Raw genomic sequence first — 13,010 nt, forward strand, 5'->3', positions numbered from 1 at the left:
TCAGTTAATCTGTGGATATAGAGTCCCACACCTACAAACTACATTTCATTCCAGCTAGGTTTTCAGCTGTTTTGTCTTCATCATGGCAAAAATCTACATTACAGATTCTTAAGTTTCCGAGACCACAAAATGAGATATTTCAGATTGATCTTGTTGTCCAACCTGTGAGGCAAAACCTCAAGAATCCTTAATAGGCAGGGAATCTTGTAGTTTACATCCAGGTTTTATCTTGATTATATCCCACCAAGCATGGGGACTTTACAAAGAGTTCTGCTCTTGAAACACTTGTTCATACAAGACACAATGACTTTTAGATGCCACACGGATCCAAAACACATCTCCTTTTCAGTGCAATCCTACGCAATACTTTAGTTGACTACAACACCAAATATCAGAGGGAAGAGTCAAACCGCTGATGGAGATTCTTTGTTCAGGTCGAGTCTTTTTTGCTTAAATCAAATCAAAGTCCTTGTAAGATTTAAGTTTAAATTAAATGTAGTCTGAAGGTGAATTTGGAGAATGAGACCAAACATACAAAAATAAGGATCCACGCAGGCTCTGTGAAGCTCATTATTCATGTTTAAGTATCACAGAAATAAATTAATAGTATCCAAGTTTAACTGACCGTTGCCACTTTCTGTAAGAATTGCTTACTTAGAAAAATGGGCTGCTCCTTAGGGCTCCGTGACCCCTTGGACCCCTGAACCTGTGGCCCTCATACCCACCCATAATCCAGGGTGTAGTTCAGTCAGGTGTTACCAGAGGGCGCTGCAGCCCCTCAAATCCCCACTTCTTTACCCCAGCAGCGTATTGAGGTGACATCTGTGGCTTTGTTCACATTATAACCTTTGTTTTTATTATCAGGTTTATAAGCATTCTTGTACAGAACACATCTGGTCTTTCACAGCATCAAGCTGTCAACAGTTAAATTGTATTTTACAAAAGACACAACGTTTCTGAGGCCATCTTCTGAAGTGCAAAATGACTCCTTTTCTCAAGATTTCTACTTTTTTTGTATTTTTTTTGCATTTAGAATCATAACACTACATAAACTCTGCTCCCCGTGTAGTATTGCTGCTTGAACTATAGTAACAACATTATATGTAGACTTGCAATTACACAATTTGAAGCAGTCACTTCTAGTTCCAGTTGTGGAGCTCAGCTTGATTACATAACCACAGATGGCTGTATTAATGTTGTTTCTACAGCAGCTGCAGCCCTTAAACACGGGCATCAGAGCAAATAAAGTTAAATCCGTATTTAAATAAAAAAATAACATTAAATTAAATAAGACAAAAACGACAGATCCTTTGCTTTTAAAATAGTCTCTCAAAAGAACTAAGCAGGCCATTTAGTGTGACATTTTACTCAAGTGTATTTGATGCTACATTACTTTGAAGGCTGGGAGGGGAGGATGAACCTCATCCATCAGCAGTCCAGAGCAGCTTATGCGTAGAACACTAGCTCGGGGATCTGTCCTCCCTGTACTCCAGTCCCATTGGTGCTGTCAGAGGAGCACTGGAATTGAAATGTCACCTTCCCACACTGCACCTCTGTCATTCCCTCCTGGCCAAAGTAGCTCAGTTCGTTTCCGTCCAGAACGGCACTCACTGTGTAGAACGCATCCTGCTCCACCTGAACAGGATGCTCGAACCAGACTGGAAAAGTACTGCTCGACCCGTCCGACACAAACTTTGTCAGGTTCTGCGCCAGGATCACTCCTTGTCTCTTAAGCTCGATTTTGACGCTGTACTCGGCTTTGCCACCACTCGACCCGTACAGTCCCAAACCAGCGATAAAGATTCTCTTGTCCACTGCAAACTGAATGCTGTCACATCGACCGCGGTAGCGCCACTGATTGCTCCGGTAAGCAGAGGATTGGAATCGGTGGCACCTCTGAGGGGCCAAGCCCTGCCTCGCAGTCAGAGGGAAGTCCAGTTTAGGCTTGTTAGCCGCTGTGTACCACAGAAACACATTGTGCGTCTCCTCAAGCGTTAGGATATCAGATTGTGCTGCTCCATTAGCAAACTCATCCAGGCTCATGGTGGGAATGCGCACCAAGAACAGCGCCTTGCCCAGGACGTCTCTTCTGTTGCGGGTAGTCGGACCTAAACCTTGTCTCTTGCACTCTGCTGTGGCCCAGTTCATAACAGCCTCAAACACCACCACCTCCTTGGTGTTGAGAGTTTCCCTCCTCAAGATGATTTCCAGCGTCTGCAGGTCGATCTCGCAGAAGCCTTCGGAGCCCAGCGCCAGCTCAGCCTGAGCATCAATCACCTCCCAGCAGCGCTGCGTCAGTTCAGGCTCTTCGAATAGGCGGCTCTGGGAGAGCAGCACGCAGGCGTTCTTTGCTTCCAGGCTCGTTTCCAGGAAGGTGACGCAGGCCTTAGCCAGTGCAGGGACAATGTACTTCTTGGCAGCATACAGGGTGGCCAGCACCGTGTCTGCCTCCAGGTCGATCTCATCGCTGTACAGGTACCTGGGAGAAGAAAGAGAGTTTTAAGTGCACAGAAATATGGTTTACAAACACAAAGATCAGCTACAGTACTCTACCAGTTTGATATTACACCCCTATGAATCATCCTCTCCCAGGATTCCTTCTCTTTTTTTTGATTTTATACTATCAAATTCCCATCGCATCAAGCCAATCTGGCATTATGGAAAAAATATTTCAGGATTTTATGAGAAGTTGACTCATTCTACTCAGTTTTCCAAAAAGGACCTACAAAGAAAACATTCTGAGATGCAGTCTTATCCAGAGCTACTGAGCTGAAGGAGCGCAAAAGCATGTTATTTATAACTACTAGTCTGTATATAAGGAAGCAGTTGGGCTGAAGGGGGGGAGTTTGTAGATGAACAAAGAGTGCTGAGAAAACCAGCAATTACAGAGCACTGTGCTACTGCCACTGCTCTCAGGCGCTCCCAGCATTTTGGCATTCGCCTCTACTCAGCTTCGGATGAGTAATAATATGCTTTGAAGTGACACTGACTGCGCTTGTCATCTCTGCCTCTGGTTGACTGTGTGAGGAGTGTTTGTGAGTGGCTTACTTCAGCAGAATTAGGAAAGCAGCAGGTTCCACATCTGGGATATGGATTTCAGACTCCTCCTCCGCCAAATCGCCGTAAAACATGGCACAGAAGACCGAGCTTCCCACGGCCAGCACATACTGGGTGGGGAAAGAGGAGGAGACGGATGCATCAGAGACACATGCAACCTGAGTCACTCTTCTTTACGAAGTGCAACAACAGAGCAGGTCGACTTCTGTGCACGAGTACTGGTGCAGGGACTTGGACAACTTCCAAGCAAATATGTTTATACATTCAAAGCACAGACCGTGACACAGTTTAGATGCAGTGCATTCCAGAGTTTTTCCAGGAGGTTCTTACCTTATGTGCTGGAACCCTTTGTGCTCCCCCCAAGGGCCCAACAATGAAGTGGACATCGGCCATCAGCTCATTGTTAAACATCAAGGCGTTCCTAAGAGAAGCAGGTTCCACAAATAAGCCTCAAGGGTTGTATAACATCAAACCCTCCCACACTCCTCCACCTACAGGCACCGGTCAGCTGCTGCAGGAGTGCAGCACCAGATTATACTTAGTTTTTGATGTGGTCCACATGGATGTTGGGTAATTGTGATGCATAGCAAATAAACGGTGATAATGAAAAATGTCTGCAATTCGTCTTAGTTTATCTAAAACGTATTAAGATGTAGTGAGATATAAACTGTGCTGGATACAACTTGTTACTATAATTGTAGATAGTAATGATGTAGCCAAAACCAGGTCCAAAGAAGGCAAATGTAAACTATTGATGCCCACTACTGACAGTGGAGCCTTTATTGCACGTCCCGTGTTTCTTCCTTTAAAACGGCGACAAAAAGTGACCATATCGTCCGGTGTTCACTTGATAGTAACTTTGGTACTCCACGTACACCTATTCAGAACATTTACGCCAGCTTTCCAGCCGACTGTTGGAGAATATTCGAGCCAAAGTGTGTTGGGGTTACCTCTCTCGGAGTGTCGGGTGGCTGCACTGCCAGCTGGGTGGGTCGACGTTGTTGTTGTTGATGTTTTGCTGGGTGGTCGGTGTGGTCGCCGCGCTGCTGCCGCCGCTGCCTGCCAGGCACACCTGCACCTCCTTGGTCTTCTCGGTGTCCGCTACAGTAGTGCCGTTGGCCAGGTTGGTGTTGTTGGTGTTGGCGGCGGGGTATAACTCCGCAGCCATCTTCTCCTTTTGCTTCTGCTGCTGCTGCTTCTTCTTCGTGCTCGACAGGGACAGAGTCAGGATCTCATAACATACCGGCAGCCTGCCCGGGAGCTTGCCGACCTTCTTTGACTTTTTGAGTGTTTCTGGAAGCAGTAATAGATAAGTCAAACACCTCATGATCCGGCCATGGTGGAGCAATCTACAGTCTGCCGTTGGCATCGGCACAAACAGCTGATCTTCTTCGCTTCGATTCCCGGTGTGTTTGGATCACTTTAGGGGTCGAACCGAGCTAACCTAAAAGGGGGTTTCTTCAGTTGAGAATTTGGGATTTATTTTTGCGTAGAACCCGACTCCTACAAATCCGCTTTAAAACGGCATCGACAGCGAAGTTTACACCGCAACATCTAAATATCCGTCCAAGCCCGTCGGAGTCCGTTTCCTCCTCCGCTTCCAACTTCGACCACAACCACTCTGGCCTCTCTTTTTTTCCTGGTGGTCAGCTCATCCTCACTTGGCGCAGAAAGCGTCGTTTGTTTTCCCTTTTTTTTTTTTTCAAGCGAGTAAGTAATCCGGAGAGTCGCAGCTGATATTCAAGTCCTTCCTCTTTTTTCCCACCCCGCCTCTGCGTTAATCCTCACTGATATTTCTTCCTTTTTTTTCCGAACTGTTAGTCGACCGAGACCAAGTCAGCTATAATGTTACGCCACATCCACACACATCCGAGGTAAATAGTCGTTTGTCGAGAGATCTTGAGGTCTGCTCTATTTTTACAGCGTTTTTTTTATTTTTTTTTTCGTCTTGATCTCCGCGGACGCCCAGGACTCGCTGGGGGCCAATCAGACAAGGCGACGCGTCAACGTCAGAGGGGCATAAGCCCCTCCCTCGCTGCTCTGCAGAATGCGTCACTGCACTGAACCCTCCTCTTCTGCCTCAGTGATCAGAACAAGCATGGGCGGAGCAAGAGGCAATTGGCCCTGATGCACACAAGTAAAAGAGCCCCCCCCCCCCTCCACACGCTTTAATACTCATACACACACAAAATTCTCTCCAAAAGTGTGTATTGTGTTGTTTTGTGTCCCTTTTTGTTTGCTTGGAGTCCTTTTTGGATTACTTTTAGAGTCCCTTTATGATAATTTTATCCCTTTCAGTTTGTTTTATGTCTATGTTGAGGATTGCCATTTATCTCTTTGTAGTTGTTTTATTACTGAGCTTCAGTCACTTTCACTGCCATGTAAAACTGTGCCCTTTTGGATGGTAAGAATATCACCATATATAAACAAATTAACAAGTAAACGAAGAAATGAATGGTCAGGTGAATTGATTAATAATAAAGGAGTAACCAAAGTGCTACTATGTGCAGCTATAAAGCTGATTAAAATTAAGTTTATGTGGAAAGACAAAATAGTGATTCTTATTTTTACATTTCTAAACACGAACCTCTAACAAGACGATCAGTTGAATACAACTCCGTTGCCGAGGACAAGAAGGCAGTCTGACAGCACTTCAATGTAAAGGAAAACATCAAATTTAACCAACAATACACATGGTTACTGAAGGGTTCATTCTGTGATCCAAAGGGTCAACAAACAAACTCGGCAAAATCTGCGTTTTTTTAAATCCTTTTTGCCGCTAAGAACAGAAGCCATTTTAGGGTCCTTAAAGTGTACCTACTTCTGTAGAAAACAGATCAAACAACATGACATTCTCTTTGAATATGGTTTCTGATGTTGATATCAAATGCTATCAAGTTTTGGATATGTCCCGGCGCACGGCCGCTCAACAGTCACACATGCCCACACCCATCATAATGCAGCTTAAACCAGAATGTATTCCTGTTTGGGTTTTTGATGAAACGGCACAGTTTTCCCATGACTCCATGATAAGATTCATGCTATTCATAGGAGCCTGCTCCTCAATTTGATAGAAAGGAGCAAGTTCATATTCCCTCTCTGGGGGTGGTCAGTCATTTTTGGGAATGAAGATGGGTTGAATGAAAGTGTGTGTGCGTTTGTGTGTAAAGGGTCAACTTCAGTCCCGTTCTTTTCTTGCACCCTGCCTGCTTTTGACATTAGACACTGTAGTGAAACTTTGAGCAGCGATGACCAGCACTGCAGGCGTATCATTATGGGGATGCAGAAAGAGGAGGGATCGGCATCGATCTTGTTACCAGCTGGCTCCACCAGATTTCCACTGGACTGCTTTTAAGTAGAGACACAGACTTCAAAGATATTTGACTCCACTGTCATAGCACAGGCACAAAACTCTATTCTTGATCTCCCGTCCACAAAAGAATAAGGGTTTCTCTTAACTTCAGTTTTACATTAAGATGGGAAAGTAATTTTCAGAAAAAGATGAAAAAAACTAAGTTGGAGGCAAACTGACCACCAGCCAAGGCACTAATTATTAAAGCAGGCAGTTATATATTTTTGTTTAAATTTAGCTTAATGTAAAGAGTTTTCAATAAAGTTTGACTTGCAACACTGTACTCATTTCTCAGACATTTGAGGCGCAACGTTGGAACAAATGTGAGCTTGTAATTGGAGGACTACCCGTTTAAATCCTTTCACCATCTGAGGAAATCTGGATAGAGACACAAAAAATCAGATTAATGGCTAGATTACAATAAGACTGAGTTATTGAATTCATGTATACATCTTAGTCTGACAAAAAATTGGACCGGATCAGGTTACTCTGTCGGATTAAGACCCAGAGATTACTCTATTGATAGTCGCACTAAACGTGATTGTGGGCGGTGAAGCGCGTGGTGAATTGGACTTTGCGTTCTGAAGAGGTCAACAGGAAGTGGCTCTATTAGCGATGGTTGAAATGGGTACAGCGCCACCTATCGTAAACGTGGTATGACATGCTTTGTGCTAATGATTCGATTTATTCACCGCCATATAGCCATATTACCCTTGCTAAAATAAGGAGCATAATCCAACTATAGCTATAATGGAATGAATCTCATCATGTAGACCCCCTGACTGAGTGAGAAACGGGCCACTGCAAGGAAGTAAATTCTAATCTTCCACTTTCCATTGGAGCTCATTTGCAGTCAGCAGGAAGTCACTGGTTTTACTGGGAAGCGTACAGGTAGTTTTCCTGGTGTCGTTTGTTTGGTTTTGTTTTTTGTTTTTTTTGCTGACTGCACACATAGACCGAAGGTACCTGTAAACGATGGCGTTCTGGGCACAGCGGCATCCTGTTTATTGGAGTCATCCTGAGAGGTTTTTGGCAGCAGGATTGGAGAGCCAAAACTATCTGAAATCGGTTTCAGAACCTGCAGCATTTTGGACTCGTCTTTACTCTCAAATCTATTACGCAAAATTGATTATCATCTTCATTATTGCGCACAAGACCAAAGCTGAATGTGATCGTTACAGGATCCACACATAAATTGTGCAGCTTTAGCTTTAAATTATATACCAAAGTTTTCTTTAACTCAAACTGACATGAAGGCCCAACAGCTTTCTTTTAAACCATATCTTTACAGCTTTGATCATAGCTGCTAGTCCAGGTTGTGTACCTGAGCACAGCATTCGGTGCCTAAGCTGAGAGTTACCACTAAGCACACACAGCAAACTGAACTCACCAAACTGATGAAAGAAAGATACTGCTATTTTAAGTCTTAAATCTGTACTTCAGGCAACTGGTACTGATTCCTGTTTTAGGTTAATCTTGTTGCAAGTCATGGATTGAACTGGCCCAGGATTTCAAGCTACTGCACCACAGAAAGAACATTGAGCTAACTTAATGGCCCGCTGGCAGATAACAGACCAGTAGAAACTAGTAATAACAATTCAAATTATTTTTCTCGCTCAGGCTTCACTGTCAATCTGATCCTGTGTTTTAAGAAGTGTTGCTTGTATGCTAAATTTCTGTTTCTGTTCCTGGTGTTTTGGTAACACCAGTCTCACTGTTGTCATATGTTCCTATTAATACTGCATTAACAAATTGGAACTCTATTTAAAATTTCCAACTATGGTGGAAAAAAACAAGAAAAAAACGGCAACAAGAGTGCAGGGTTTTTTTTTAGTTGGGACCTTTGGTAAGATTTATCAGCCCAGACCTCTCTGTATTTTAATGGTAAATGGTGAATATTTAATTTGCTTTTCTTGAACTAATTAAGCTGAATAAATAGACAACATACCAGTGGAGCATTACCACTTAGTTTCTTAAAACTGATGTGGACTTGCTGTTGTTGGTAAAGAATAACAAGAGTTTCAACTTCCCACGTCCAAAGTACAGCAAATGCAGAATGATGTGAAGCTGTGGGTGGAGATCAAGATTTGGATGCTGGATAATTACACACTAAGCTGGATCTGTGATGTAACGGAGCCCTGCAAATCAGTCCAGATCAGTGGGTGACACTTTTAGACCAAGACAGACTTAAAAAAATGACAGAGTTGGTTTTTTTCAGACTTTTTTAAGTTGGAGGTTGCTTCAAACACCCAAATATTATACAGACACATTTTTTTTAAAAAGAAAAAAAAAAGCCCCACCCACTGTATTTCCTCTTTAAAATGTACTTTTGAGTCAACGAAATCTGTTTACTCTGTGCTTAGCGAGGTGCACTTTGTTCCCAAGCACCTCTGCCGTGCCGACAGAGCAGAAACACTTGTATTATATTATTTGTAATTTCAGCTCAATGTTATAAAATTAGAGTGTATTAAAGATAAATCTGAATTTAAAAAAAAAAAAAAAAAAAAAAAAAATCTCCAGGCAAAATCTCCAATTCAGGGACTACAGTTAATGAGCTCTTCTGCGTGTGGTTGGATGCAGAGATTTTGTACATCAGCATCTCTGTTCTGTCTAAAAGAAAGAAAAAAAACGCTGCGTTAATGACCAGCTGCCTGTCTTCTTCTTCTAATTTCTCTCTTAAATGGGACCAGTGATCCAAAACATTTGATTGATTTTCTTCATGTTCCATTTAAACTCAGAGATTCATAAGATTCAGCTGATTTTATATCCTCTTGTTTTTTTTCCTTTTTTTTTTTCCTTAATCTCAACTGCTGGCTTTTGGCATTTGAATGAACGACTGCCCTATTAGTGCATTGAGTTGGACATTACATCATTTCAGAGTACTGGACTTTTAGAAATATTTTTGTCACAGCAACAACAGTTACTGTAATTCATTACTCTCATCATTGCCAGTACTGTCGGAAAAAGTGTCAATTTTGGCAACATGTTGGCTCTCATAGCTTGTAGCTGACAACCCCCCCCCACACACCCCACACACACACACTTTTCACCGAAGAAAATTTAAGATGAGGGCAAATGCTCTTTTAGGGAATTGCTGAACCTTTACAAGTTTTTACTGAGCTTAAAGAGAACTCTTCCCTCTCACCAGACCCCTGCCTGTATATTCCCCGCTTCGCCCAGTTGCTGGAGTTTGGTGAGAAGAACCATGACGTTTCCATGACAGCAATGCGACTTGTGCAGAGGATGAAGAGGGACTGGATGCACACGGGAAGGCGGCCATCGGGACTCTGCGGCGCAGGTAACCATGAGTCGGCGTTTGGTACCTGCTGTCTGTGCGGTGGAGAAGTACATCTCATTTCAGGCAAATGGTGCTTGTAGCAGCCTGAGGGCTCAGAGCAACGAAACAGAACAATCTGAGGACAGAAAATGATTGATCCTTTTCGTTCTGGCATCCCACGCCACGGTTCCCTACATCAAAATATTTCAGGCTCTAAAACTCAGAAAGCTGCTTTGTGGCCAGCAGAATACTTAACGTTGTTCATGACAGTAGAGGAGGCTCATACCCTCTGACGGGGTTCATTTAAGTTACTGCAGTTTAAGAGTTGGTGAAAATAGCATTTTATGTGTTCATCACAGTGATGGAGTGGATACTTAGCAAAATAATTTGAGTATAATTGGCAGGCAAAAGAGACCCGATACTGATCTGACTGGTGTTTTTCTAAAGTAAGCAGTACAGTTAAGGTCTTCATATTCTACATGCCTATGATACCAGTTATCATTCAAGATTTGGGAGGCATCTCTGCCAGGCTGCCATTTCGTGATATGAGACCTTCTCACAAAGGTCAGACTTGCTCTGGAGTCATTGAAAAATCTAAAGATTTCCTGGAACTGTGGCATCAGTCACTCTGGACCTCTTTGGAGATTTTCAACTTAGCCAACTGATAAAATCTCCCTTTTTGTGACTGGTATGCTGCTTTCCAGTCGTGCCTCTGTCTAAATGCAAGATCCAACTTAATGCAGTCTGGGTTTTTTGGAAGAAAATTCTAAATGAGTGACAAATTGCTCAAGACTTTTGCCCAGTTTAGAAATTTGATTGGCTGCTCCCTAATACTATTTCAGTCAGGTGGTACTTTGCTGGTGTTGTCTTCAGCTGGATGGCCCACAGCAGCAAACATGTCAGCATCATCATTAAACCTGACCTCTGAGAATTTAATTCTACATATTAGTCTTTTAACACATGACTATTAACCTGAGGCCAAGCCTGGCTTGTTCACCAGCAAGTTTAGCTGCTGCATCCAATGCTCCAATGCTGCCATCATCATCACCACCACCACAATCATCATTGTCATCTCTTTTTTTCAGCACGATATTGTCTGCTTGTTTGCGTTTCCTTGGTTGTCTGCCAGTGAAACCTGTTGGAGCTCTGCCTGAGCTTACCGCAGCTCACGAGCTGTTGATTTCTCACCTGTTCTGTCGTCTTCTTTTCGTTCGGTGATCCAGTTCTTGTGAAACGGCTGAGCTCACAGTTCTCCTTCCTTGTTGCGTGTGGATGTTGTCAACCTGAATACGCTCAGATTTGACGTTTCACCAGCAGAGACATCCTGAAATCAAATCCCTGGCTTCCTCCGCTTCCTGCATGTTTACGCACAGTTTTAATTTTCAGCCTTTTCTGGTTTTCTGCTGCATTACCTCAATAATTAATTGACTATCATAAATCATTGAGAGGGATCCATTCAGGCAGAAGAAGCTAAAATTTGTTTTTGAATATGATGCAAAAATGAGTGTTTATGGACAAAAAGAAAAGCCTTTGCTAAATGTTTCTTTCAGGGTAGAAGAATGTTTCACTAACATTATAGATTACATTCTATGATTTCAAGGATGAGGAGGTTTTGAAAGTAAAGTGAAAAATGACAATCTCTGCATTTAGAGAGAAAAACCAACAACTTTGAAGTTGCATGGTTTCAAGGTAATGGCAATGAAATGTTTGAGAAAGTCCTCAGTGGAGCTGAAAGCTGCCACCTCACTCCTGAAGGCTGTTAGAAGAGTACATATGAAAGTAGACGCATGCATCTATCTTTTAACGGCCTCTCGAGCGAGGCAAGTCTAACGACAGTTATATAACCAGTCTCCCTTCAAAGCTCGCAGTTCATTGCATAATATTAATGTCGTTGTTGCTCTTTCTTTGTGAAACGCTGTTTTTGTGTTGGGGCAGACTGTTGGCTCAGAGTTCAGTCTTGTCTGTGCTATCGTTCCATTTAATTAATACACGTTTTTGTAGACTTAAAAAGACGTAAAAAACGCACAGAAACCTAAGTTCTTCATATAAAGCTATTTTCTGCTCGTTCAAAGCCCATCATATTGTTCTTTTCTTCTGTTTGCAGCCCTTCTTGTTGCCGCTCGTCTACATGACTTTCGCCGCACCGTCAAAGAAATCGTTAGTGTTGTCAAAGTGTGTGAAAACACACTAAGAAAAAGGTTGGTTCTAACAGATTCTGATTGGACTGAGCATTGAGGCGTTCATACATGGCTTTTATGTTTTGTTTTTTTTGTTGTTTTTTCACCAAAGTGCAGAGATAAATAACTTCTTATAAACTGTCTTAAATTATCAACCCATGGACAGTTTTCTGTTTAACTATAGTGTGTTCTTACTTAATATTTCCTCATTATGACTCGCCGCTCCTTCTGCATCAGGCTGGTAGAGTTTGAGGACACACCCACTAGCCAGCTGACAATTGAAGAGTTCATGAAAGTAGATCTGGACCAAGAGTGTGACCCGCCCTGCTTTACAGCTGGACTGATGAAGAAGAAAACCCAACAGGTATGTTTCCATTTCATAAGAAAGCCAAATAGTTAGCCAAAAAATGATTCTGTCATTGAAAAAAATAAAAAGACGTATACCAATTTGCATAAGTTGAAATTCTTAAGTTCACAAGTGAAATAACTGTCATCCTGTGTTATTTTGGTGATTACACACAGCCCCCAGGCTTTGAAAGGTATTAAACTTTTTAACTAAAACAGTCTGCAGGTCTGTTTGGGTCTTTTTTCAGATTTTGGGAGAAACACTTCTACAAACTAACCAGGACAAAATTAGCCATTTTCTGTAGGTTTTATTCAATTTAGTTGATACAATTCAAATCAATATTACTTTAATAATCCCCATTGGTGAAATTATATCACTACAGAGTGAATTATCATTGTTATCGATGGAGGGTAAATTTAAATAGAAATCAGCGAACAAACATTTAGTTGAAGTAGCAGAGAGGAAGGTGTTGTTGAAATCTTCAGAGATTGCCATTAATGGACGGAGGTGTTGTTTTTGTGGCTTGGCAACATCTCAGTGAACTCTCAGTAAATAACATGGACGGAAACTCTCAGCCAACAGGTCAACAACTGGGGTGCAGAGATGCTCCTTTTCAGTGACATGTCCAGGATTCCACCTTCTGTGCTCAACAAGCACCGCTATCCTCCTCCTTTACTGTTACCTCTCTGTCGGTCTTCCTTGTCGGGGCTCCAAACTCGTCAATGTTATCCGCCAGGGATCTCACACTTTCATGATGATCGAGAGAAGATATTGTTTATTATTCCTCCTCTTTTTTTCTCC

General features: G+C 42.4%; 2 protein-coding genes across 2 annotated transcripts in view; one reads left to right on the forward strand and one right to left on the reverse strand.

The window, feature by feature from the left end:
* The window catches only part of brf1a (BRF1 general transcription factor IIIB subunit a), a 112,750-nt gene that overhangs the window by 23,313 nt on the left and 76,427 nt on the right, over positions 1–13,010 (forward strand). Inside the window, exons 7-9 of the mRNA XM_072365804.1 lie at positions 9,558–9,707; positions 11,791–11,884; positions 12,101–12,227. Of these exons, the coding sequence (XP_072221905.1) occupies positions 9,558–9,707; positions 11,791–11,884; positions 12,101–12,227 (371 nt within the window). The remainder of the gene's footprint in view (positions 1–9,557; positions 9,708–11,790; positions 11,885–12,100; positions 12,228–13,010) is intronic.
* LOC140270607 (BTB/POZ domain-containing protein 6-B-like) lies at positions 830–5,006 on the reverse strand. Its single transcript, XM_072365805.1, has 4 exons — positions 4,008–5,006; positions 3,388–3,478; positions 3,049–3,167; positions 830–2,479 (listed from the first exon to the last, which is right to left on the reverse strand). Exons 1-4 carry the CDS (start codon positions 4,424–4,426, stop codon positions 1,447–1,449), a joined length of 1,662 nt encoding a protein of 553 aa, XP_072221906.1. The 5' UTR covers positions 4,427–5,006; the 3' UTR covers positions 830–1,446.

The sequence above is a fragment of the Leuresthes tenuis genome, unplaced genomic scaffold (assembly GCF_036924035.1).
Source record: "Leuresthes tenuis unplaced genomic scaffold, fLeuTen1.0.hap1 SCAF_15, whole genome shotgun sequence".
Lineage (NCBI taxonomy): Eukaryota > Metazoa > Chordata > Actinopteri > Atheriniformes > Atherinopsidae > Leuresthes > Leuresthes tenuis.